The 27,158-nt window shown below is 36.9% G+C and overlaps 1 protein-coding gene across 1 annotated transcript; it reads left to right on the top strand.

Annotated features, from left to right (window-relative positions):
• On the top strand, positions 1–25,828 carry LOC120523605. Its single transcript, XM_039745048.1, has 7 exons — positions 1–60; positions 276–394; positions 753–849; positions 3,191–3,560; positions 20,244–20,366; positions 22,230–22,375; positions 23,764–25,828. Exons 1-7 carry the CDS (start codon positions 52–54, stop codon positions 23,965–23,967), a joined length of 1,068 nt encoding a protein of 355 aa, XP_039600982.1. The 5' UTR covers positions 1–51; the 3' UTR covers positions 23,968–25,828.
• Positions 25,829–27,158: the final 1,330 nt, after the last annotated feature.

Raw genomic sequence — 27,158 nt, 5'->3', positions numbered from 1 at the left:
TATCCGTCTAGAGCTCTCACTGCTAAGAAGATTTCTCTCACCAACCTAAAAATGGCTCAGGTACAGAAAAAGACTGCATTATAGATCAAAAATGTTTAAAAGATTATTGGTATCGAAAGCTATTGAGTTTGTACTTAATTATTTTTGGAGCAAATTGACTTAAGTATTGCATGCATGAAAGTAGCTAATGTATTTACTTTAAATATCTGCAGTACATTTATAAGAAAAGCAGCGTTTCAGTTCTTTCTGTTTTTTTAATATTTTTCTCCATCTAGCCATATCCTTTAAAAGGAGACATTGCAGTTATTCACACGACTATAGATGGAAAAAATGAATATGTCATAGAAAATGCAGTGCTGTACAATGGAACCAATAAAAAAAAGAGATTTTTCAGGTAAACACAATTTCAAACAGTTATTAAGAAATTCTATATACATAGTATATAGGATATAGTATATATATATATATATATATATATATATATATATATATATATATATATATATATATATATAATGGTTTTGTTTTGAACTAATACTTAATTTTTACCTGTAACTTTACTTACTAAAACTAATACTTTACCCAATTTTGTATTACATTTTGTATTATATTTTGCATATAAATATATGTTACTGTGTATTTAAGAATGTGGTAAAGTTAAATTCTCTTTCAAAATAAAATGGCAATGCTGAAACTAAAGATTCTATAACAAATAAACATTTCTGTATAATTTGTGTATTATGTTATTTTAGGGGAGGTGATAAATTATTGGAGGTAGACAACACTGACCTTGCAAGTGTTCCACCAATAAAACTCACTGAGCTTCTCAGTACAGGATCAGCAATGTTGGTAAGCAAATATAAAGTCTGTTATTATTGGAGTAATTGAAAGAGAAATAAAAAAAACAACACTCTTTTTGAAGTGATTTCATAAAGGGTGGAGTACATTTGATAATTATATCATATTGTTGATTGTTTAATTTTTTGTCAGTGTAATTTTAATATTGTTGTTAGATAAGTAAAGTGGTCAATTGACTTTGCTATTATTTTTCATTCTATGAATGAAATGATAGAACAGTAGCAGAAAAACGGAGTACATGTGCATAAATGAGAGGGAAGGTGGTGGAAGGGTGAGACTGTAAGCAGCAGAGCTGGTGAAAGTAAACGAATTTAAATACTTGGGTTCAAAAGTCCAAATCAACAGAGAGTGCAGATGAGATGTGAAGAAGAGAGTGCAGTAAGTGTGGACTGGCTGGAGAAGAGTGGCAGGAGTTATTTGTGATAGAAGAGTAACTGCAAGAGTGAAAGGGAAGGTCTAAAAAATGGTAGTGAGCTATGTTGTGTGGTTTGGAGAGAGAGGCTCTGACAAAAAGACAGAGCTGGAAGTGGCAGAGTTGAAGATTTTCACTCGGATAATGAGGGTAGAAAGGATAAGAAGTCAGCATATTAGAGTGGAGACACAGGTACGACATCTTGGTGACCTAAGTGAGAGGGGCTAGATTGAGATGGTTTGTACATGGCCATAGAGAGATGGAAGGGTACATCAGGAAAAGAATGCTGAGGATGGAACCACCAGGTAAGAGGAAGGCCAAAGAGAGGAGGTTTATGGATTTTGTGAGGTAGGACATGAAGGCAGAAAATGATGTAAAAGACAGGAATAGATGGAGACAGATGATGATCTGCTGTGGCAAAACCTAAATGGGAGCAGCTGAAAGAAGAAAAGAAGATTATTTTTCATTCTGTGTTTTTCATTTATTTTATATATACTGCTAATGGTTTTTAAAAAGACTTTAATAGTAATATAATATATGTTATTTATTAAAGTCTGAGCATAAGTTTGCAGTGCTGGGCATTCAGCACTATAAGGGCTGGAGTCTAAGCACAGAAAATTAATTTAGAAGATAATTATTCAGATTTACCTCCCTTAGTCCAAAGACATGCAGGTTAGGTACATTGGTGATTCTAAATTGTGCCTAGTGTGTGCTTGGTGTCTGTATGCGCGCCCTGCGGAGAGCTGGCACCCTACCCAGGGTTTGTTTCCTGCCTTGCGCCCTGTGTTGGCTGGGATTGGCTCCAGCAGACCCCCGTGACCCTGTAATTAGGATATAGCGGGTTGGATAATGGATGGATGGATTATTCAGATTTATTCACACTCAGAAATTGCTACACAGATAGTGAAAACATGTCACCTACACTATAAATCTCCGTGCCTTTTGGCTTTAAACAGCTGCATCACTTTTAACAAATAACAAGGTTGTCATTAAATAAATCATCTAATGAATCTATATTTGCAGTTTATATGTTAATTTGAACCATTATTATTTGGAGAGGAACAGCGGCACAGTGTTTGGTCCTGCTGTCTTAGATATTAGTTTTAAATACAGAACCTGGAACTCTTTGTTTGCTTTGTGTCTGTTAAAAAAAAAATTATGTCATGTTTTACTTCTACATTATGTTAGGATTTATTGTGGTGTATTAATATACCTCAACATAAGTGAGGAAGTGTGGGAATGTGATTTTTTATGGGTATGAAGAAGAAGTGGCTGGCCTCCTCTTCTGATGCTGCCAAGACAGGAGCATCTGAAGACCCAGAATAGGGCAGGTGGTGAGATAATGGACAAATCAATTCATACTATTACCTTCTAGTATTCTCAACCTTGTCAAAAACAAATCTGTCCAATTAAAACGTATTTGGTTAAACATCTTAAATATCTGTGGAATATGATCTGGTCTCTGCAGCCCTGACCTGGAATAAGTTGGTTAGAAGATGTGTATTTAGAATGGTTACTAAGTGGGACACAAGACATGCAGTACAAAAATGAGAACAGAATAACAAATGATACTGTGTTGTTCACTGTTTATTTTTAAAATACAGTACATGTGGTGTCCAAAAAAGCACATACATACCTCTGGGGAGCATAGTAAAACAAGCTAGAGGGGCAGATTAGTTAATGACCCGATACTTTTAAGGCCACATAATATTTCAGTGTGTTTGTTAAATACAATTATCTTCCAATAACTTATAATTAGTTCAGCTTCAAGATGCACTGTTAAAAGTAATGTTGGCCACCCAACCGTATAACCACAGAAGTTTACTCATTGATCAAGAGCTCTCTGTGCAGCAAAGATGATCAGATACAGTATAACAGGGCATGACTAATGTAATTCTGTCAATTATCTGTCAATTACAGACAGTCCATCGGATGTGCAGAAAGGATCCTAAACCCTCTCATTCGGAATCAGTGTTCTACAAATCAAAGTATGAAGAAGACATCATCTTAAACTTGAGTCTAAACATGGTTAATGGAAATGATATTGAAACTGAAACAAATAATGACATGCTGAAAGATTCTAAAAATAAAAATTTTGAAGAAAACCTTGAATGTCCTGCACAAAATAAACCAGGAAATTTTGAAAAGATGATAGTGGTGACACTGAGTGAATCTGGTATCTACATAGTACGTGACAGGGGCCTACAAGAAGGATGCAGATGTAAAAATTGCAATGGCTGCAAAATTCATGATATTGTCATACAGTCAGGTACCACAGAAATAAGTTTTGGTAAGTAACCATTAAATATCTTACATGTAATACATATTTCCAGAGGCTTAACTGTTGTAAAGCGTTTATGATTTTAATAATAGTGAATGTTTTGTACCCCAAAATGAATTAAGTGAGAAGTGGAATATTTTATTAGGTTAAGATAGATACAATGAATGCAAAGCACTTCTATCTATTTTTTCATTTGCTAATATCAATGCAGTGTTGTTGGAGGCTAAACTCAATTTATTAAATCATCCAAAAGACAAGAACTAACCTTCCTGTTCACAAGCAAGCTTGTTCATACCTGGCAAAAACAAAAGGGGGGTTACCAAGGGATTTAAGCTATACATTTTGGTTTGTGTGAGAAAACTATAGTAACTAGTGAAAATCTACATAGAGAAAACATTCCAGGCTCCATTTTTTTAGGTTTTTTAATAGTTTTTTTCACTGCAGTTATTTGTTTCATTAACTAGTTAATGGTCTAGATTGTACTGATTTGATCAGTTCAGTTTGTGATATGACAATTAGACATTTTGGTGCTTCAGATTGTTACTCCTTTCCTTGACAGCAACTCAACTGCAGCGTGAAATGTACAACTATGTGTTCGGTTTTTAAAAACAAACTAAAGCCACCATAATATTTTAGCTGAGTTCCTGTTTTCCACTCATATGTGACACACAGCTGATCTTTTTAGGATGTGCAGCAAAAAATTATATGATTGTAACAATTTTTCAGGAAGCATTTAAAATATGTTAACAACCACTGTTTTCCATTCAAATCCTCAACACTCCCACCAGTCCTGGGGCCTCATTTATAAGGCTTACATACGCACAGAAAGTGACTTCAAATACATGTACGTAACTTTCCATGTCAGAATTTATAAAAGAAAACTTGATGGGGGAATGTGTGTATGTTTACCGTAACTCTTAACCATGCGTACGAAACATTTTGGAGAATCTGGGAAACGACAACACCCTTAATCAAGTAGGGAAATGCATCCAAATGAGCTAAATATAAATATAATATATTATAATAAGAAATCGGTCATCTAAATTATAATAATTCATTTCACTGTGATGTTGTTATGATGTGCGTTGACGTGACAAATATATTAAACTTCAAAAGTGTTGAATATGATGTACACACTCTGTTTTAGTTACTTTTTAAGAGGGCCAATGCTGCAGATTTGCACAGAAGAACTTTTTTGTTTTTTCTTCAGTTTATATCAGCTACAGTACCTGTTGTCACTTCTCAGTGAATTGGCCGACAGGTCAGGAACTTCTCAACTGAGCTTCACCCCATCATGTTTGCTGTGCTGAAAGACCTTATCTGACTTAAAGGACAAATTGCGTAGAAATGCGTGAATGCAGGGTGTTATAAATCTGATTTTTATCTCAGCGTACATATTTTCATGTTTTTTTGGAATACAGATATTTTCACACTCAAAGTTTTATACAGTATGTGAAGCCCCTGACCTCTCTGTCATATCAACAGATTTCTTCATACAGATACAGGAGTGATAACTCTGCTCAAAGCAATAACTATGATTTTCCATTTTCTGTTTAACTTCCTTGACAAGGTAACGCAGCAACGAGCATCTGTCTATTCGATCTTTTTGGTGTTTTTATTCAATTTATGCATACAGAGCACATTCAGGATAAACATCTGCACACACTCATATCATATTTTGATCATTGTAAAATTAATTTGGAAAAGTCAAAACAAAATATGATATGAAACAAAAATATGAATATTGAAGTCACTTTTAAATGCAGTGTGTCTTAAAAAACAGTGCATTTTCATACAAGAGCGTTTTTAGGTTTAACAACAGTTTTAAAAAAATCAACAGTGGGAAAACATCGTAGAATATTAAATTGGATATCTACATATATTAAAAAACACAAATAAAATCACAATAAAAAAAGGATGTGCTGTTCTGCAATCAACATAGACCAGCACTAAGATCCCTCTTCCTGACTATTAAATGTGAAACTCATCACAATTTTCTCTTAATTGTTTTATAATTAAGTTTTTGGCAATGTTGGATTTTTCTAGGTCTCAGTGTCTTGAGATTAACTCACTAGTGAAATCCATTTTTTCTTAGTTTGTCTGCAAACGTAGATAGATAGATAGATAGATAGATAGATAGATAGATAGATAGATAGATAGATAGATAGATAGATAGACAAGGTAACATATATTACAGTTCAGTACTTAATTAACTGGTCACAGCCTAAACCAGTAAAATCTGGTGATCCATAAAGTAATACCCTGAACAAAATATTCAATTCTCATTTTTCACCATGAAATCCAGACATTTACCAATTTTAATCCATTCAAGTTATATACAGCTGCTTCCCTAAGTTTATAACATTTTATGTAAAATACCAAATAAAGAAGCCTTACTTATAAAGCAAACACTCCCAAGAATATTTTGACAGTTATCAATATCAACAACAAATCTCATGTCAGCTCATTAACTGGTATAAATTAATCTTGTGGGGCCAGACGTGATTCTCAAATGAGAATACACATCTGTGAACAACCCTTGTATACTCAAGTGTGGGCTGAATAGCAGCGAAATCCTACACTACAAAGGTTTTACCCACAGGGCATCTTCCTACACCCACCCTAAATTTCTCCAGTCCATGCATTTTAAAGCTACACTGATATTTCAGGGATAGAGCAAAAGACACTCAAGAAAAGATTTGACACTGAGAGAAAATAAAACGATAAAATCACTGTTTTCTGTTCAGGAGCTCTGTAGCATAGACGGACACATGTAGAGCATCGCAGCTACTAGGCTCCATGTGTTCGAGAAATGCCTCTGTCTGCTATGATATTTTTCTGCCATTTTAACTGCTGCATCACTATATAATGTAATAACAGCAAATAGAGTTTAGATAAGCATTGGTTTCAATGGATATGCAATGTGTTAAAATGCTGTGCCTATTTTGTCATGGTATGTTTGCATTTACAATTAGAGAGTATGTTAAATTTCTTTATTCATTTAGACATCCAGTCAGAAGGTGGATAATGTGCAGCCTCATCTGTTCATCTACTCATATTGTTAGGCAGATTTGTTCATTTGGGTGTTTTGAGTATTAAAATCTGCATCTCCTGTGGTTCTTCATTATCAGCTGTCATAACAGCAGTCCTTTTGATCAAGTGTAACACAAAATTTACTTCAAATGCCTATTTTGAGGTTCATATTTTCTTGAATATAGCTGTCAGTTCTTTCAGACATACATCGTCTCATACACTATCGAACAAATGAGAGCACACACAGAACTTGCGACAACGTATTGTTTACCACTAATGTGTAATTTGATGTTACTGAAAAGTTTTTACATTGCATTAGGTTGCTTATTTTTAAAACAGGTCATGTTTATTTTTAAAATGTGTAATGTGCTCTCTGCACATGTGACAAATATTTATATGTCTAATATTGTTTTTTAGGAGACATTTTGACTCTAGATAGTTCATTGTAAAGCAATGCTTGCTGTTTGTTGGACCAGATTAATGAGAGCACCTCTGACCTTTGCAGTTCAAAATCAGGCCTCTTCTTTAATTGTCTTCACGCTTCACAACACAACATTCCTGGATTGGTTTAGGAATGTGACACTCAGTGAGCTATTTAATAATTCTCACCCAGTTTTAAGTAAAATTCACTCATGGTTGACTCCAGAAGTATATATTACAGTATATGCCTGGTTTCAGCAACACTAGATATACGCAAATGGACCACAAAAAGAAAAAAAATACAAAAAATGTAATTTCAGGCACATATCCGAATCTGGAAATCATGGTGGTTTGTAATTAAATTAAATAATCAAGCTTTGAGCAGATGATATCAACTATTATGATCTGTTATATGGGTAAATATTATGAAAGGCATATCTAAATAAGACTGTAGAAGGATAAAGAAAAGAATGTGGCCTTGATTAAAATACTTTATCCAAGATGCTATATATAGTTTCACTAGCAAAATACCCGCGCTTCGCAGCGGAGAAGTAGTGTGTTAAAGAAGCAATGAAAAGAAAAGGAAACATTTTGAAAATAACGTAACCTGAATTGTTTTGTCACTGTTGTGAGTGATGAGTGTTGTTGTCATATATATATATATACTGCTCAAAAGAATTAAAGGAACACTTTTTAATCAGAGTATAGCATAAAGTCAATGAAACTTATGGGATATTAATCTGGTCAGTTAAGTAGCAGAGGGGGTTGTTAATCAGTTTCAGCTGCTGTGGTGTTAATGAAATTAACAACAGGTGCACTAGAGGGGCAACAATGAGATGACCCCCAAAAAAGAAATGGTTTAACAGGTGGAGGCCACTGACATTTTTCCCTCCTCATCTTTTCTGACTGTTTCTTCACTAGTTTTGCATTTGGCTACAGTCAGTGTCACTACTGGTAGCATGAGGCGATACCTGGACCCTACAGAGGTTGCAGAGGTAGCCCAACTTCTCCAGGATGGCACATCAATACGTGTCATTGCCAGAAGGTTTGCTGTGTCTCCCTGCACAGTCTCAAGGGCATGGAGGAGATTCTAGGAGACAAGCAGTTACTCTAGGAGAGCTGGAGAGGGCCAAAGAAGGTCCATAATCCATCAGCAGGACCAGTATCTGCTCCTTTGGGCAAGGAGGAACAGGATGAGCACTGCCAGAGCCCTACAAAATGACCTCCAGCAGGCCACTGGTGTGAATGTCTCTGACCAAACAATCAGAAACAGACTTCATGAGCGTTGCCTGAGGGCCCAAATGTCTACTGCGCTCTGTGCTCACTGCACAGCACTGGGGAGCTCAATTGGCATTTGCCATAGAATACCAGAATTGGCAGGTCCACCACTGGCGTCCTGTGCTTTTCACAGATGAGAGCAGGTTCACCCTGAGTATATGTGAAAGACGTGAAAGGGTCAGGAGAAGCCGTGGAGAATATTATGCTGCCTGTAACATCGTTTAGCATGACTGGTTTGGTGGTGGGTCAGTGATGATCTTGGAGGCATATCCATGGAGCGACTCACAGACCTCTACAGGCATCTTGACTGCCATTAGGTATCAGGATGAAATCCTTGGACCCATTAGGTATCAGGATGAAATCCTTGGACCCATTGTCAGACCCTACGCTGGTGCAGTAGGTCCTGGTTTCCTCCTAATGCACGACAATGCCCGGCCTCATGTGGCAAGAGTATTCAGGCAGTACCTGGAGGATGAAGGAATTGAAACAATTGAATGGCCTTCACGATCCCCTGACTTAAACCCAATAGAACATCTGTGGGACATTATGTTTCGGTCCATTAGGCGCTGCCAGGTTGCTCCTCAGACTGTACAACAGCTCAGGGATGCCCTCATACAGATCTGGGAGGAAATGCCACAAGACACCATCCGTCGTCTCATTAGGAGCATGCCCCGACGTTGTCAAGCATACATACAAGCTCGTGGGGGCCACACAAGATACTGAAAAGCATTTTGAGTAGCAGAAATTAAGTTTTTAAAAAAATGGACTAGCCTGCCACATCTTCATTTCACTCTGATTTTAGGGTGTCTACACAATTGAGCCCTCTGTAGGCAGGAAACTTTTATTTCCATTAAAAGACTTGGTATCCTTTTGTTCCTAAGACATTGCCCTGTCGTTATTTGTATAGATATCCAACTTCATATTGAGATCTGATGTATCTAATGTGTTTCTTTAAAGTGTTCCTTTAATTTTTGTGAGCAGTGTATATATATATATATATATATATATTTACACGCACACACACACATAAACATATATATATATATACATATGTATACATACATACACACACACATATATAAAGATATATATACATATACATACATATCTACATATATACACACACAGCTATTTCGTATCAGTGCAATACGCTGTTTGTTAAAACGGTTGACTCCGCTCTTACGTGCAATAACAAATCAAATCATTCAGTTGTCTTTGCTCATATGTCATTTTAGAGCTGGACGCCTGGCATCTTTTTTTGGCAACAAGTTCGTTTCTGTTTGGTGTGAGGTTCTGTGTTGTGGAGATTCTCAGGATGGATTGCAGGTGCTCATCAGTGAGGCGACTCCTGTGTGCTGTTTTGTTAGTCTTTATCACTGAGAAGAGCTTCTCACACAGATATGTGCTACCAAACATGCACAAGGTTCGAGCCGCATGTAGACGGACTTTTTTTGTTCTTCAAAGTCACCAAAGCGCCGTGCAAACTCTGCGCAATAACTCTAGCTTCGCAATAACTTGCAGCATCTTAAGGTAGACTTGATTAACGCGGTTAGTGTTCGCAAGGCAGCTGAAGCGCTGCATTATGGGATCTGTAGTTTATTGTGTTACCAGCGCTTCATATACCCGGCTTTAATAACAATAATACAGTATTTAAAATGATCTCGGGCGGATATAATTACACGCCGGGCGGATGTGGCCCGCTGCCCTTGAGTTTGACACATATGGACTAAATAGAACTTGAAAAGATATATTTTTCAAATGTGATCGCGCAATTCAGATAGAGTTGATCGCACTACAGCCTGCATGCCTCAATTAGTCATCCTCCCCTCGCTCTTACTTTTTACCGTTCATCTAATGAATACACTGAGTATGGCTTTACCAAAACAATCATTGATGGCGAATAAAGTATCCATTATTCGAGTATGTAGAGCGGGATATATATATACACACATATATATACCCGCGATCGCAGCGAGAAGTAGTGTGTTAAAAAGGTAGAAAAGAAAAGGGAACATTTTAAAAATAACGTAACAGGACTGTCAATATACAGTATTTGTTTTGTGAGTGTTACTGAGTGTTGCTGTCATCAAGGATTTGATTATCATTATTTCTTTCAATCAGGTTCGTATTTGTAGGATGTGTTGTGTTCAAGTTACATTCCATGTTTGTCAATCGTTGTAAAGATGACAGGTTTCATTCATCGATTCGTTTCTTACTGCATCAATAAACAGCTCGTCTTCTTCTTTATCTGAGACCTGACACACTGCATGCACGGGTTTTTTTTACACTGTCTTCCTTTAGCGGGACATTGACTTTTTCCACCGTGTGCTTTGTGTCCACAGTAGCTGCATTTATGAATATGCTTATCAGACGCTTCATATTTTTGCTGCCTTTTCAATTGTGTAATTCGGTTTTGTTCAGCTCTTTGGAACTGTTGCTTTTATCTGTGCACTGCGCCAGTTCACGTGAGCCACTCGGTGTACTTGCATCGAAGGTTCCCAGCTGTGCTGGTGCCATCTCGTGCTATGTCCATAGCTTTATTTAATGTTACCTTAGTCCTGGCACTTAAAACTTTCTCTCGCAGTTTCGCTGAGTTTGTGTCAAACACCACCCTGACCATCTCATCTTCCTCTCCATAAGCACAGTCCTTCACCCGTGAATATTTACCCGTGGCAGTTTGCTATTGGATTGCCGCTGACGGACGGCCTTATATGGGCAGGCACTAAATTACAAACGCCAGCGCAGCCTGTCTATGAACTTAATTTAAAGTGTAGGTTTACATCGTGCTTTGTTTCCGAAGTAGCAGAACTCATCAATATGGTTGTATATGTCACTCGCTCGCTTCTTATTGTTTCGCTGCCTTCTCAATTATATAATGCATGTTTTCTTCAGCGCTTTTTTGAGGTCTTCCTGGTTTTCTATGTACTGCGTGATTACGTGGGAGGCGTGATGATGTCACACGAAACTCCGCCCCCACGGCGTTGAAGCTCACCCTTATTACAGTAAATGGAGAAAAACTGCTTCCAGTTATGACCATTACGCGTAGAATTTCGATATAAAACCTGCCCAACTTTTGTAAGGAAGCTGTAAGGAATGAACCTGCCAAATTTCAGCCTTCCACCCACACGGGAAGTTGGAGAATTAGTGATGAGTCAGTGAGTGAGTCAGTGAGTGAGTCAGTGAGTGAGTGAGGGCTTTGCCTTTTATTAGTATAGATTATCATTCTTTATTGTTATGTTATTGGATCCTTATGGTTTGATGTTTTTAAAAAAAAATACAGTAGTTTTCCCTAGGTTATATGTTAAATTCCATGGTGAAAATAAATATGTCATGTATAAATATGTGTGCCCTGTGATGAAATAATGTCCCCCACAGCTTGTTCCTACCTTGCAGTGTCTGTTTGCCACCACAGGATTTCACTATATAAAGTATGTAAAAATATATAAAGTTGTTACTCCTGACCTCCACTCTAGGCAATTATCTGGCCTCATCTGGAACTTTGTGCTACTGGTAGGGTTTCCCCTGGCAAACATGTCTGGGTTAAAAGATTAGGCAAAGAACGACTGTTGTGATTGTATTAATTAGAAATCAGTGTACCTTGCCTTGGATAGGGTAACAATAAACTATTTCTGGAGCCAGGCCTGTGGGTGGTGTTTGCTGACAATCGCCTGTAAGTCTAGCATTCCATATATCCCAGCCAGGGTCAGCCTGAAATGACAATGTGGAACCATCTTGTGGGCTCACTACCTGCAAAATGAGGACCAGATGGAAAAGACCTAAAGACACTAGAATCTGGCATTGGAGTCTAACTTTGATAACTTGGCTGTCTGATGTGGAAAGAGACCAAACTAGTGCAGGAGTTGGAAAGCTATCTGCTAGATATACAGTAGTTGGTATCACCTCCACAAACAGTATGGGTTCTGGAAACAAATTACTTGATCGGGGGTAGTCTCCTTGTACTCTGGAGTTTTGATGTGTGAAAGTCCTCATGCGGGTGTGGAGATAACTCACAGGCTTGTACAAGTTAAGTTTTCTCTGTCGGATGAAAGGGATGCCTCAATGTGTTTACAAGCAGCAGAGAGGAACATTCTGACTTGTATGTACCAAACAGCTGTTCAGAGTATTTGGCCTTCTTAGAGAAGGTAGGTGAAGAACGTGAAAGGGTGCTTCCTGCTTACTTGGTAGTCTTACTGGGTAACTTCAATGCTCATATTGAGAATGACAGTGATACGAGGAAGGACGTGATTCGGCGACATATCCTGCCAGCCATTAACCAGAAATGATGAGTTGCTATTAGATTTCTGTGGTAGTCATAGATTGTAACAAATACCATGTCTGAGCAAAAGGAGGCCCATGAGTATATCTGGTACCAGAGCACCTTAAACCGAAGGATGATAATAATCTTTGTAGTTGTGTCATCACACCAAACTGGTCTGTTGTTCCTGTAAGAAAGGTGACCAGCGGGTGTGTTCCAAATACAGCACACTCCTAAGCCTTTATTGACAAGGTCTATCCCAAGGTGCTGGAGGGGAAAATCCATCTTATGATTCAACCTGATACAAGAGGAACAATGTGGATTCCATCCCGGCCATGAAACATTAGTCTAGCTCTTATCCCTGGCACACTTGCTGGAGGGAGTGTGGGAATATATTAAACCAGGGTACATGTGTCTGTAGATCTGGAAGAAGCATATTAATGTGTACCTAAGCATGTGTTGTGGAAGGTGGTGACAGCAATTTTGATAGCAGTTTGCAATGCTGAAGCGGGAGCTGAGTCTAAGGACAGAACTCATGGTCTACCACATGATCTACATCCCTGTCCTCTCTTATGGTCATGATCTGTGGGTAATGACCAAAAGAATGAGACTGCAAGTACAAGCAGAGAAATTCAATTTCTTTGCAGGGTCACTGAACTGCCACACTCCATGATAAAGTGAAAGGTTCAGCACTTCCAGGGAGCCTCAAATTAGGGTCACTGTTCCACCAGATCAAGAGGTGCCATTTGAGGTGGTTTAGGCATGTAACAAGGATGCACCCTGGGCAGCTCCCCATAGAGATGCTTTGAGTAAACCCCACTAGGTGACAGCTTAGGTATTCACTAAACAAGCAAGCTTGACGGGCTGAATAGTCTCTTCTTGTTTGTCAAGTTTCTTGTGTTCTTATAAAACATGAACTGAATTGGTTTTATACTCAAATCTTTTTTTCTACTTCCTGGAATTTTCTTGTAAAACACTGTGCTCAACATAGTAGTTCATTCTTGGATTGTCATTTTTGGATTGTCTCCCACATTTGCCTCTTCTTGATTTAAAACATTTCGGCAACCTCCTGAGGACAACTGAACACCATATAACAGCTCAACTTCCTGCTTCAGTATTTGGCAAGGTCCTACCCATGCACCATTCACTTTAGATGACTGGCCATTCTTGTGGCAGAGACCATTATGCTGAATTGCTGTCTTTGCGGGTACACATCATAGTGCCTCTTCATTGCGAAACCAGCCTTGTGCAACTGCATACAGACATATGTGTGTGCAGTAGCTGTGAAACCTTCAAGTTTTTAGATACTCATATGCCATTGAGATAGGTGTTGTCATTTCATCATATATTATTGACAGTGCAAGAGTGCACTGTGTAAGGTTTTGTAGTGTTGACCGGCATTACAGTAGAATCATGGGCAGGTATTGCTCCCAGTCCTGCTTATCCTTATCAGTCATTATAGACAATTCAGCTGTTTGTGTAAATTTCTAATGAATCTTTCTAATAGGCCAGGGGTTTTCAGACTCAGCTCTGGGAATCCCAAATGGCTACAGGATTTAGTTCAAAGCAGTTTCTTCATCAGTGAATCATTTTACTTCTAAATGGTCTCATTTAGCATTCTCATCTTTTTTCCTCTTCTTTTAGCGTGAAAATCACATCAGTGAAATTTTTATTTTCACTTAGAAGTAATTGTATTTTTTACTATAGTGTTAAATGCTTAACTCTCTTTTGTAGTTCTGTTTATAAGTTTCCTTTTTTCTCTCGTTTGCTCCTTTAATTTTACTCTCATAATGACAATTAACAACAAGCAGAGTAGACACCCAGGAAGATGACACTAAATGGTGAAAGGCTGCAGCTAATTAAATGTCAGACCATTAGAGCAGAAAGAAGATCACAATAATGTTGAAATCAAGACAAAAGCATTAAATCACCATTGAATAATAATATAAATGCTTAATATGTTTTAATAATATTTGCCAAACTTTGTAATTTCTACCTTGTCCCAGAACATAGAATCTGGGCAACAATAGCTTGTTTATTTAGGCTAGGAGTCCAATTGAAAATAGAGGTTGATTGGAACAGAGACATGCAGCCGTACAGAATACAAAAGAAGTCAACTGTACTAGGCCATCACTCTTTTGATCCAAAGGGGCAATGTGGGTCTTTTTAATGCTAAGTTTTCTGCACACTTCATTTCAAACCTTTGTCCCTGATCTTAATGCAGTCCCCTTGGCATGATAAAATATTTGGAACATTTCAAAATAAACTGCCAAGTTGTCCCATTGTGCCCCCAGGCCTTTCAACACCAGCCCTTCAGGTGAAATCTCTTCTCAAGAGGATCCCATGACTCATCTCAAACAGTCCCCACAGCTCAGCAACACTTCTTCCTGTGCTATATCATCATAACAGCCTGTCCACTGGTAGAACTTCCCAGTGTCAAGCCATCACAGTAGCAAGAAAAAATGGAAAATAAAGCCATAAAATGATAAAATGACGGAGCAAAATCAACTGTTGCATTACACAGTGTTTATTATTACAGGCCATGCTAAAACAGGTGCAATAGTCAATGGATATTGTTCTAAGATTATGAAAATATATGGAGACTACAGAATGTATTCTACAGATAGTGTGTACTTAATGCCAGACAAGTACTAAAATGCCAGCACACCAAAGCAATTGCAGAGCTTTCATGTTTTACATGGTACTGCTAACCCAGCTGCATTAACAGTTACAAAATCATATTTTTTGCAACTGATCTGTAGTGGGCTATGTTCAACTGAAAAAGCAGTACAATTTTTCTTATAATCCCTATTTTTTATTGGGAATGAGTATTCTGCATTTTTGTGGGTGTTTAATTTCAAAAGGAAATGTCTTCATTCCACCTCCCTCAGTTTAAGCCAATTCAGTGATTTATTATACTACAACTGGTCATTGTTATAAGGGCTAGTGAATAAGCTAATAAAAATCACATTTGGCTTCAGCTCTTAAATCAGTGTGTTTGAAGATTTTTGTAAATGTTCTGGTTTTGTGATTTTAAGGGTGGAGTTACTCATTAGTTCATTAGTGCGACTGGAGATTTTGGTAGAGGATTCTTCCAACAGAAAATATGCAATACATTGTTATATTTAAGTGAGAATCTTGGTCAGAAATCTAAGAACAAAAACTCATTTATAATATTCGCTATATGGACATTGTGGAAATTAATTTTAAAGGTACGGTTGGCCATTCCTTTATCTTTTTTAAAGAATAGCAAAGGATCCTTATACTCTGCTTACTATATACAGTAACAGAAAAAATAATTCTGTGAATTATTTTATTAATTGTGAATTATTGTATTAAGAAACATTATACAATGTTGTGTGCTTCATGTGATTTTCTGGTTAGCATGATGTTGCAGTTGGTATCACTGCTGAATCACAACAGCACAAGACTAAAGGTCTCAGCCATCATGCAGTCTGCACGTCCACCTTGTACTTATATGGGCTTTTCTTTTGGGATTTTGGTTTATTCTTACATCCCAAAGATGTGCTGTAAGGTAGACTGGCGATTCTAAAATACATGGATATACAGGTGTATCTCACCAGGGAAGACTCCTAATTGCACCCGATGCTATCTGGATAAGTTTGTTTCCCACAACCCTAAAATTGGAGTAGGTAGGCTTAGTAAATGGATAATTGTATGTTCTTTGTGCATTTATGGCTGCCTTTTATCAATGTTTTACTTTCTATTGAATTAGTATAGTTTTGGTTATATTTTCTACCTTGTAAACTTAAAAGCTTTGTCTTTCTCTTAATTTCTGTTGTCAGCACATTAAATATATGTGTAGTTTTTCACTTAACCTTTACTTATGGCAGGTATTTATTGCCTTTGCATATTGTATATACTGTATGAAAAATGCTGTATCCTATCATATCTATCTATCTATCTATCTATCTATCTATCTATCTATCTATCTATCTATCTATGTGTAATGAAGTATTAAAATCACAAAATGTACCTTATTCCAATATAATTGAAAATATTTTATATATGTTTACATTTTACAGTGACAGCAGCAATTTCAATAATTCATTAATGAGGATTATTCTGCTCCGAAACACACAAAATGAAAAGCTTTAAATTAATTGTTAATATAGCCACATCTTAAGATTTACCGGGGTGTGTTACTATCTCCCTATATAGGACCCTAAAATGTTTAACATTTTCTAGAATATCTTGATTAACATTCTGTCCTGGCTAAATTAACATTTAACTGCCTTTGTCTTCGCTGTCATGATGTTTCAGTTACTTTTTCATTCAGTTTCAACAATGGCAGTGATGTTGGAATACTCAGTTGGCAACAGGTTTTCAAATACAGTACCCATCTGGATAGGGAGAGTGGGGAAATAAGCTGAAAAAAATTCTGTAGGCTTGAAATGGATTTATATTTGCATTTATGAAACATCTGCACATTATTAATCTTGGCCCTAGATGCAATACATCATTTATTTAAACTGTCAATATATGATTCTTCTTTACGACCCAATTCATATTTATGGAATTGTTAATATCTTTTGAAGCTAAATGGAGTTCTACTAGAGAGAGTTTTTTATTTTTGCACTAAATATTTCTGTTTCGAAATGCCCATAATAAATTCAAGGCAGTACCGCTTGTAGTGCACACAAATTTGTTTCACTTGCAAACAAAGTTTCTCTAGATCTTGGATCACACGTGGAAACAGAAAAACATAAAAAGAATGTTCAAAGTAAAAATAATATGTCAAAGATCACAAACTTTATTGTGGATCCTGAATCCAGTAAGGAGATCTAGGGTCAATTTAGCATTTAACTGTATAAAACATAACAGCAACCGTAAATCAGCAGACTGCACTAGTACTCTAATGAAGAACATTTCACGTGCATGCAGAAAAACAGAAACAAGAGTGAAGCATGTGGTTAAAGCTGTGATAGACAGAACGGCAGGCATTCCTTTTTGTTGTGTGGCTACTCATGCACACAATCATCTTGCAATTTAGATGTTTCCTCTAATAATTCGGTAATTTGATAGTGGAATACCGACTAAACTTCTGGAGATTCAAAGGAAACCAAATGAGACAGCACAAACTATTTTAGTTTATGTGCATACTGTACATCACTCACAAAGTTTGGCCTTGTAGAAAAGAATATTGCTTTTTCAGGTGATAATTGCAGATTCAAGAAATGCAGTTTCCACTGTCCTTCCACTGTCATGGCATCCTGGCTGGAAAAGGCACAAACAACCAAATTGGTCAGGATCCATATCCCTTCATTTTAAAGTTTCCTCTACCGGGTAAGGAACCACTAATCCCATCCAGTAAGTCCAGCCAACCCATATTGTCTGTGACAAAATATATTTTGTAAATAAAATAAATATTGAAAAGAACAAATCATATGCACTATATATATATATATATATATATATATATATATATATATATATATATATATATATATATATATATATATATATATATATATATTTCAAGGATATCAATCTGTCCAGTTAGGAAGCATAAGTTATTGTAAATGGACGTCACCTGCTTTGGTGCAGATGAAAAGGACAGCAGGTGCACTGGAGAAGCAACAGCAAGACAACCCTCATAAAGGGTAATGGTTTTTTGGGTAGTGGCCACAGACAATTGCTCTCTCCTTGTTCTTCCTGATTGATTCTTCTGTAGTTTTGCATTTTGCTAGTGTCCTTGTCTCCACTGGTAACATTAATTCCGTCACAAGAACGGTTGCTGTGTCTCTCAGCACAGTCTCAAGAGCATGGAGGAGATACCAGAGGATGGACTGTTACAAGTAGAGCTGGACAGAGCCGTAGAAGGGCATCACCCCAGCAGCAGGACTGGTATCTGCTCCTTTGTACGAGGAGGAACAGGAGGAGCTCTGACAGTGCCCTACAGAATGACCTCCAGCTGACTACTGGTGTGCATGTTTCTGAAAAAAACAGACTCCATGAGGGTGGCACGTGGGCCTGGCATCTTCTAGAGCATTGTCAGGCAATATTTAAAATTGCTAGTGTTTTCGAACTTTTGTTTGATTAAAAAGATAATGTTTAAAAAAATATATTTTATGTTGGAAAAACAGATAACGGAACACTTACGGAAATGAAGTCTAAGAAATGTGAGAGACTTCAAATGATCGACAAGGAAATGAGCGTCTGTCTTTTGAAAACTGATCCTCGCATCAATCTCGTATGTGCTGAAAAACAATCTCAATGTTCACATTAATTAAATTTAAGATTTATCCTTTGTTTCCTTTATTAATGAAATGTCTTTCAAACTGGTAAAATTAACTGTTTTTATTGCCGATTGTCCATAGATTGTGTCGTCACGACTTTATTTATGGGCAGTCCCTCAGGTGCGCTGCAAAAGTAAATTTTTGGACTTAGTGCGCCGCAACTCGAAAAAGGTTGCCTTTCACTGCTCTAGAGGGATCTGTGCTCACAGGCCATCACTGTGCAGCTTGCTTGGCATTAGCAAGAGAATACAATTGGTAGCCCCGCCATTGTCGCCCTCTTCTCTTCGCAGATGAGAGTAGGTTCACACATGTGACAGACACGAAAGAGTCTTAAGATGCTGTTAGAACATTATGCAACCTGAAACATCATCCAGTATGACCGGTTTGGCGGGGGGGTCAATGTTTGTCTGGGGAAGCATAACATGGAGGGTTGCAGAGAATTCCATGAGCTACGCTACAGTACCATGATATCTGTTAAGTACTAGGATGAAAACCTCAGAACCTTTGTCAGACTTTATGCTGCCGCAGTGGGCCCTGGAATCCTTTTGGCGCAGAGCAATGCCCAGCCTCATGTGGCCAGAGTGTGTAGGCAGTTCCAGGATGATGAAGGCATTGATGCCACTGACTGGCCTGCATGTTACCCAGACCTGAATCCAACTGAGGGCCACAGACTCTCCAGGAGCTCATTGATGCCCTGATTCAGGTCTGGGAGGAGATCCTTTAGGACACAATACCACAGTCTCATCAGTAGCTTGGTAACCCTAGCATTAGTAAATGCTGCTGCTTCATGGATTCAGAATTCCAAAATTGAATGCAGTGTGAACATATTGTCCTTGTGGAGTCTGCAAATTCTGTTTGTATGGGTATTCCTCCTGTATTGCCAAAGACATACAGGCTTGGTTGCTTTAACTCTGTGTGAGTATGTGTGAATAGGCCCAATGGTTGAACTTATGCCCTGTCCAATGCTGTTTTCCACTTTTTGCTTACTGCTGTTTCATTGGCCAAGACTCCCTGCAGCACTGAATTCAATCTAGTGGGTATGAGAATGGCTGACTGACTGACAAGAAGCTGATAATACTATACAATAATGTTAGTGTGCTAGCAACCCAGCTTTTTTATATGTATTTTTCATGGATGCTCCAAAAACATGTTTCTTTAATTAACTATGTATTCCGAGAACGAGTGAGTATCCCTGGTGAGAGACCTTACTTACCTTAAATTTTTACCTTCTGCCTGATGCTTTTGATCATGCCCTTAAGAACATCAGGAATATTAGATGGATGATGCACTGTAATATAAACATGTTGAGCATGTCTTCTACTGTTTTCTTCCATAGAATGCTTTGCATTGATTAGGCTTTTTGGGAACCTGATTTTAAAACCATTCAAAAGTAAAGCAATGTGCTAATTTTAATTCATAAATTCTGTTTTTTTTTGTCTCATCCAGTGTCACAAAATATTGCTTATGCAAAAGAGGAAAATATTTTCCTTAAAAGCATAAAGAATGACCACTACATCCACAAATTCAGCAGTAATGTAGTAGCTTGTCCGATGAGAAATTCAAATTCAGGTTGGTATTACCATGTATTCCTAGCATTCATTCTTTTGATTGTCTTCGCAGATAAAATTGCAAGTTAGTTTCAGGGGAAGCCTGTGGTAGAGGAAAAGAAATGATTAATGTGAAACAGATGATTAATGCTTAGTAATATTTCTTTTCCAAAGATGACCAGGAAATAATGAGATCATTTCCTTAATGTAAGGGACTTTGATTCTGAGGGCTAAGGAAAGACCTTCTATAGCACCAGTAAGGTTAAAAAGGCTTCTTAAAACATTTATAGTTTAGAATGTCGGTTTTAATTTTTTTGATTTACTGACTTACAATTTTGTTTTGTGGTTTGATTTTGGTGCTCAGTCCTAGAAAGGACAGTTTAAACCAAGCACTGTCAGAATATAAAATTTGGCAGGAGACCCACCCCAAATGGAAATTGTAAACTGGAAGGCATATTGGTAAAATTGAGTTGGATAATTAGATTCTTAATACTGTACAATTTATTCTTTATTTTCTGTTTTACATTGTATCTACAGTAATATTATTTTTTATCTTTCACCATACACCTGACAACAAGATTGCTCAACTTCTTGAGTGGTCTGTAATCTACTTTTAAGTCATATGTTCTTGATACTTGAGTAAAGCTAAGCTGTTAAAAAATATCACCCTTTGCTAATGTTGATTCTACGAGGCCATGGCCTACCAGTCGATGATGTGCTAAGGGCACAGGTAGGCAATTTGTTGACTAGACTGTTCTGAGCAAGGACCAAGGAACACTTCTGTAGACAGTCTGGAACAGAATTCAGAGAAACTAAAGCAGTCTTGAAAGCATTAATTGGATCTGGGTTCATTTTTCTGGTTGTGTTACTGCATTGATTTTGAAGTTCTGCAATGGCAAGGCAGTAAGGGTTGAAGAGATTCACACACAAATTCTGACAGCCCTGGATATTATTGGAGTATCTTAGCTTCTTTCTGATGTACAAGAAAGACTTGTGACAGTTCCTCTTCATTGCAGGTTGTTACCGTTAATTTAAAGTGTATTTTCTTTCTGTAGGAGAATCATGCGTTTTAGCCTCCATGGCAAATCCCATGCCAAGATATTGAAAAAGCTACTTTGGCCGAAAAATTAATGTTTCATTTTCAGTGAAATTATAGTTAATAACTGTACTATCTAGAGATTCTATTTTCTAAATTTGAAGCCAAAGTGTAATGATTATTGAACTGTTGAGATACAACCATCTTCCATGATTTCAGTATTATGGCAGAGGCATGTAAGCTTTTTTCTTCTGTTTCTCTGCAGTGTGTCCTGGTATTCCCTCTGTCAGCTGGGACAAGACTGTTAGGGCGAGCTGTTGAAACAAGATGCCACTAACACCATAGTTTATGGTGTGGATGACGTATCCAAGCTAATTTGCACCACACATACAGTTTATCACTCATGCCAAAACATTCTAGTTAAGTTTCTTTAGACTCCAAGCCTTTCCACTTCATATCCATCCTCTCCAACAAATCACCTTTTCTTTGGAAAATTATTGAAAATATGTGAACATAATCTTTTATTAAAGTCAATAGGATTTGTAACTCAGCCAGAGTCATAGTTGGTCTGGTAATAGCTTTTCAAGCTCACCAATTAAGTTTAGAGGAATGGATTAAGTGTGGACTGTGTTACTGTAGTTTTATCACTTTTTGACTTCTGTTAAGGCTAAATCTTTAAAAATAATTGAATAAAAAAGGAAAGGATAAAAGTCGCACAAATTAAGTGAATGAATGATCTTTCTCTGTTGCAGTATGCATAGAATAATATTAAAAAATATATCAGACACATCACTGCAAAGATAGTCAATTGTTTTTTGTTTCTTTTTCTGTCCCCTTTTGATGTGAAAGATGAAGCTAAACTGACAATCTACTACTACAAAAGTTCACTTGATGGAAGAGAATACTCAGGCATGCCCATTATCCTAAAATTCAACCGTACAAATGAATACCTCTACTGTGATAAAGTCAATGACAAGGTGATTCTGAAACTTGAGGTTAGTAGTTATTTTCTTCTTGCTTTAGTAGGAAAGAGGAGAGGTTGGGGGCATACGCTGATTACAGCACGTTGATTCATGCACCACACTGCAGAACACTCGGACTGAGATCCAAGTACAACGAGTGACACTTCAGCACCACAATGAACAGTGAGAGGTTTTTTACAGTGGCTGGAGTGCCAATCCTGCCACCAACCCTTGGTTTTTCCCTGTGGCTAGGGATCTGTGCTGGAAATCGGAAGGTTGCCGGTTTGAATCCCATAAATGCCAGGAGAGACTCGACTCTTCTATGCTCCTGAACAAGGCACTTAACCTGCAGTTGCTCCGTCCTGGGTATGACGTTAATCTGCATTCAGCCCTGCATCTTGCTTTAGACAAGGGAATATTCAGCATCTGCTTATTTTCTCGGCAAAGAAAGTTTTCGTTGTACAAAAATTTCAATCAGTATGAGAATTAATTGTAAAATTTTTTATGTTTACAATTTAATTCCATGCTAGTTCTAGGTCCTTGTTTTCCTTATTTCACACACTTTTCAAATATACAAATAATTGGAAGGCAGAAATTGATTAAAATGACAATTAAAAAAGTTTTTGCTCAGGCTTCTGATTACCGTTTTGCATTGATTAATACTTTATTATAAAATGTGAACATTTGTAATGTACAAGATCATGCATGTGGTAGCCATACTGTACATCCATGGCTGCTTATATTTTTAAGTATCATGGGATTGCTGGGAGAGAACTTTGAATAAGAGTGCCAAAGAGTTAAAGTAAAATAAAGTCAGATAAAGAATTTTCAAATTGGTGCATTAAATTTAAATTACCTGAGGGTTCAGTTATAGGCACCTTATGAATTCATACACTGGCTGATGAAGAAACCAACAGGCTTAGCTTGTGAAATTTTGGGAAACTATCCTATTGACATTTCTTAACACAATATTGGATTTTCTAGTCATTATCTCATTCCACTAAGAGAGTGTTTCTCAACATTTAGCATCTCACGACCCTGTTTTAATTTTATAAATTTAATGACAACCCTCAAGTCCCCCTTTGTTGAATCAGTGATAAAGACTGTGTGATACAAACAAGGATAAATATCGTGCAGCGCTGTCAGTTGTTTAGGCAACCCACTGCGATTCATTTGCACACCCAACAAAAGCATCTCATGAGCAAGTGATTGAGAAACGCTACACTAAAAAATGTAAAGATGTTGGTCATATTAGCTTTTAGCTGCATATTTCTTGTATATTTTAAACCATTGAGGAATATTGTTGCTTCTTTCATCGTGAAAGCTGAAACAATTATGAATAACCCTTAATAATCTTTTTTTTGTTCCAAAGTAGCTCTTTTTTTTTACTAATATATATGATTTTTTTTTTTCCTTTTTAGAAATGCTGTGAAAAAGAGCTGGAATATATTGCAAATGACAAACCTACATGGAGCTTTGTATTCTATATGACAGACAAAGGCGATACCACCCGTCAGTTTGAATCTGCAAAGTACAGGAACTGGTTTATCAGCTGCCAGGAGAAATTAATTAATCTTAAGAAGGAACCAGGTGACTTTTTAGTCATCACTATACAAACAAATTAAGTGTTAAACTGTTCTTGCTCCTGGAGGGTCAAGTATACATAAATTATAACAAATGGATAACTGTTCTACAAATCTTTTGTTGTGTGCATTACATGTTATTTAAATATACAGTACTCTAAAATTGAATAATTTATCAATTTAAAGCCGTGTAAACTATAGTTTACTATACAATTCATGAATTTAAGAGTTTTTTTTTGTGTGTGTGTGTGAAAAGTTGAAATCTAGACAGGTATTGCATGATCTATTAGCCAACTGCCCAGGAAACTAAGATCTCCAGAATGCTGATTCACTCCTACTTCTAATTTACTGTGTGACTCTGAGCAAATATGGCATGTCCATGTGCCAATTCTACAATTGTGAAGTCAATGTCTGTGAAAGGATATGCCATACTTTAGTACTACTAAAGCAACTTACAATAGCTTTTACTTTGGAAAGGCACTATATAAATAAAATATTATTATTGTGTCTGCTCTTGTCTAATTGGTTCAACAATGTTCCTAGCATTTCTTTAAAAGAATACTGTTGTGTATTTAAACATAGACATTATTCAGATTCATATGTGAAGTGGTACTTGTTTTAGGGAAATGACAAAATTTCTATATGAAGGAAATTTGAAATTTTAAGGTTTGCTATAAGAAACATATTGTTGATTTCTAAAAAATCTTTGTGAAGAAACTGATTAGGTATGGTATAGCTTATGTACAAGCCAGCCCCAATAAACAATTTATGTTTTTGCAGAATTACACATCTCCATGTATAATTCAATTTCTGGCAATATTCAATTTTTTCCTGCTGAAGATTGTATGAATATGTGAACTGAGACCACTTTTGTATTCCTGCTGAACCTGAATTTTATTAATAAATAATAAGAATTAAAGAACAAAGAGAGAAACCACCCAGTAAACCAGATGTACAAGCTCCTGTAAGAACTAGAACCTTCCTCTCACCCCTCTCTTTTTCGTATTTCCTTTAACTCCTTCTGTTCTTTCCCACTTACTAAATACAGAGCAACCTTTTAACCCTCAGCTCCCTGGATTCACTTCTAAAGTCATGGCACCCTTATAATCTCCTGCAGTCATTAGACTGCATTGACCGTGATCATACTCTGACCCCACAAAACTTTTAGTTTCTAGACATTCAGAACTGCACAAGAACTGCCTAACCTTTGCACAACAGGACACGATTCTGGCAATTTTTTGTTCAGCTTACTTGCTAGTGTCATTGCTGATTTGATCCTTCCATGAGAAAAGGATCACAAAGGTTAATATTTGCTTCACGAGTTAGGCAGAGAGAGAGAGTAGACAGAGCTAGGTACAGCTTTTGAACCAAATGCTGAAACCACTACCCATTGTAAAGGGTAACACAGGGTCAGAATCAAGTTTAGACAGATGTCAATGCCAAAAGCATAAAAGCGTAAAAAAAAAAAGTTTCCTGAAAAAGCAACGTTCTCAGGCTTGAAATAGCTTTCCTTAGAAAGAAAACACTGACCATACAGCACATGTAGTTTGAGAGGATGGAAACCAACACCATGTGAGCATGAGCTGTGAATCATACGCATGTGATGTGTGGTGCCACAGTAAGAAATTCTAAATAGTGATACTTAATGGCATCACCATGTAACTAATAAATGGTAAAACTGAAGCAATTCATAACATAAAAAAAGAATAAAATATTAAAATAGTAACAACTTGTTTTTATTTACTTCAAGCCTCTTCTGGTTGGAGATGCCTCTTTCCTCAAACCAATTGAGAACACTCTTGCCCTGGCCCAGGTGCTGGCAATTTTTCCTTCCCATTTACATTTATTTATTTGGCTGATGCCTTTATCGAAGGTGACTTACAATATTTATGATACAATTGGCTACATTTAGTTTGGTTTTCCAATTGGAACACAGGCAGGTCAAGTGACTTGCTCATGGTCACATTGTGAAAGTAGAGGGGTTTGAGCCCACAGCTTTAGGGGTTAAAGTCCAAAGCCTTATTCACTATTCCACACTGCCCCTTCCCAGTTTGATACAAGTCAACTTCCATTATTCAAACAAGCTGCTGTGGATTTCTGTTTACTAAGCAGAGCTCTTGGTCACTCTTCATCCAACACCCTGCATTCATGGTTCAGGTTGTGCTAGGTTCGGGTTAGGCTTGTCTAACTTTTTATAGAATGTTATTTTATTCAGATATTCATTATTCACAATTATAATTCTATAGTTTTTTTTTTTTTGGCCATCCATTAATCCAATACATGTAGCTGTCTCTGTGGCCAACCAAAACTTAGGTAGCCTCAGCCAAGTCACAGGAGCCCAACCGGAATAAAAAAACTGACCCTTATGGGGAACACTCGTCTACACACATCAGACTGATTTAGAGCCTTAGAGGCTTTGTCAAATGACTAAAACTTGTCAATGATATTTACTCATTTTAATGTACAGCACCTTACAAATTATAAATGTAGAAATGTTGTATCCCTCCAAGATTGGATCCAGATTTCAGCTCAAGGCTGATGCTGCTACTTCGTGGAGGAATGAATATGTTCAGAAAATAGTTGGTTATTTTATGTTAATGCCATTAATAATTCACACTGTAAACTGAATTTCCTTAATACTGCATGTTAAGACATACAGTATATATTGTTTATATATTTACATGTTTAATATTTGTTTTTCAAATAGCTGCATACATAAATTGTGCATCTCATTAATTCAGAAAATATTTATAATATATATATATATATACAAATAAATATTTATAATATACAGGTAAAATTCCATTACAACAAATATCTTTACAACGAAAGTTTCATTGCAACAAAGTATTTTTATGGTCCCGACAGCTTCCCCATATGATGCGCATCTATAGAAATCTTGTTACTATGAAGTACATTCAGCAGATACTTTCATTACAACGAAGTGCCCAAAAGACCTTGAAATGCCTGAATGAATCTGCAGAGCAGTTAGTTCTGTGGTCACCGCTCAGTTGTGGACAACGATCCCCAAACAGACACACTATAATTTTTTTTTCTTTCCTCGAACTTTCCTCGTACTGTTTTATTTATTTTTTTTTTGCCTTTTTGTTTCCTGCAGTTTTCAGTGATACCTTTTGCTTCTTGCTCATCAACATTTGAAAAAATTCATTGGAATTTAACTCCTTATCACCCTCCTATAGAAACAACAGACACAAAAAAACGATAACAGTTCA

The sequence above is a fragment of the Polypterus senegalus genome, chromosome 2 (genome assembly GCF_016835505.1).
Source record: "Polypterus senegalus isolate Bchr_013 chromosome 2, ASM1683550v1, whole genome shotgun sequence".
Taxonomy (NCBI): Eukaryota; Metazoa; Chordata; class Cladistia; order Polypteriformes; family Polypteridae; genus Polypterus; species Polypterus senegalus.
Note: the sequence above shows the minus strand (reverse complement) of the source record. Positions and strands in the feature narration are given on the sequence as shown.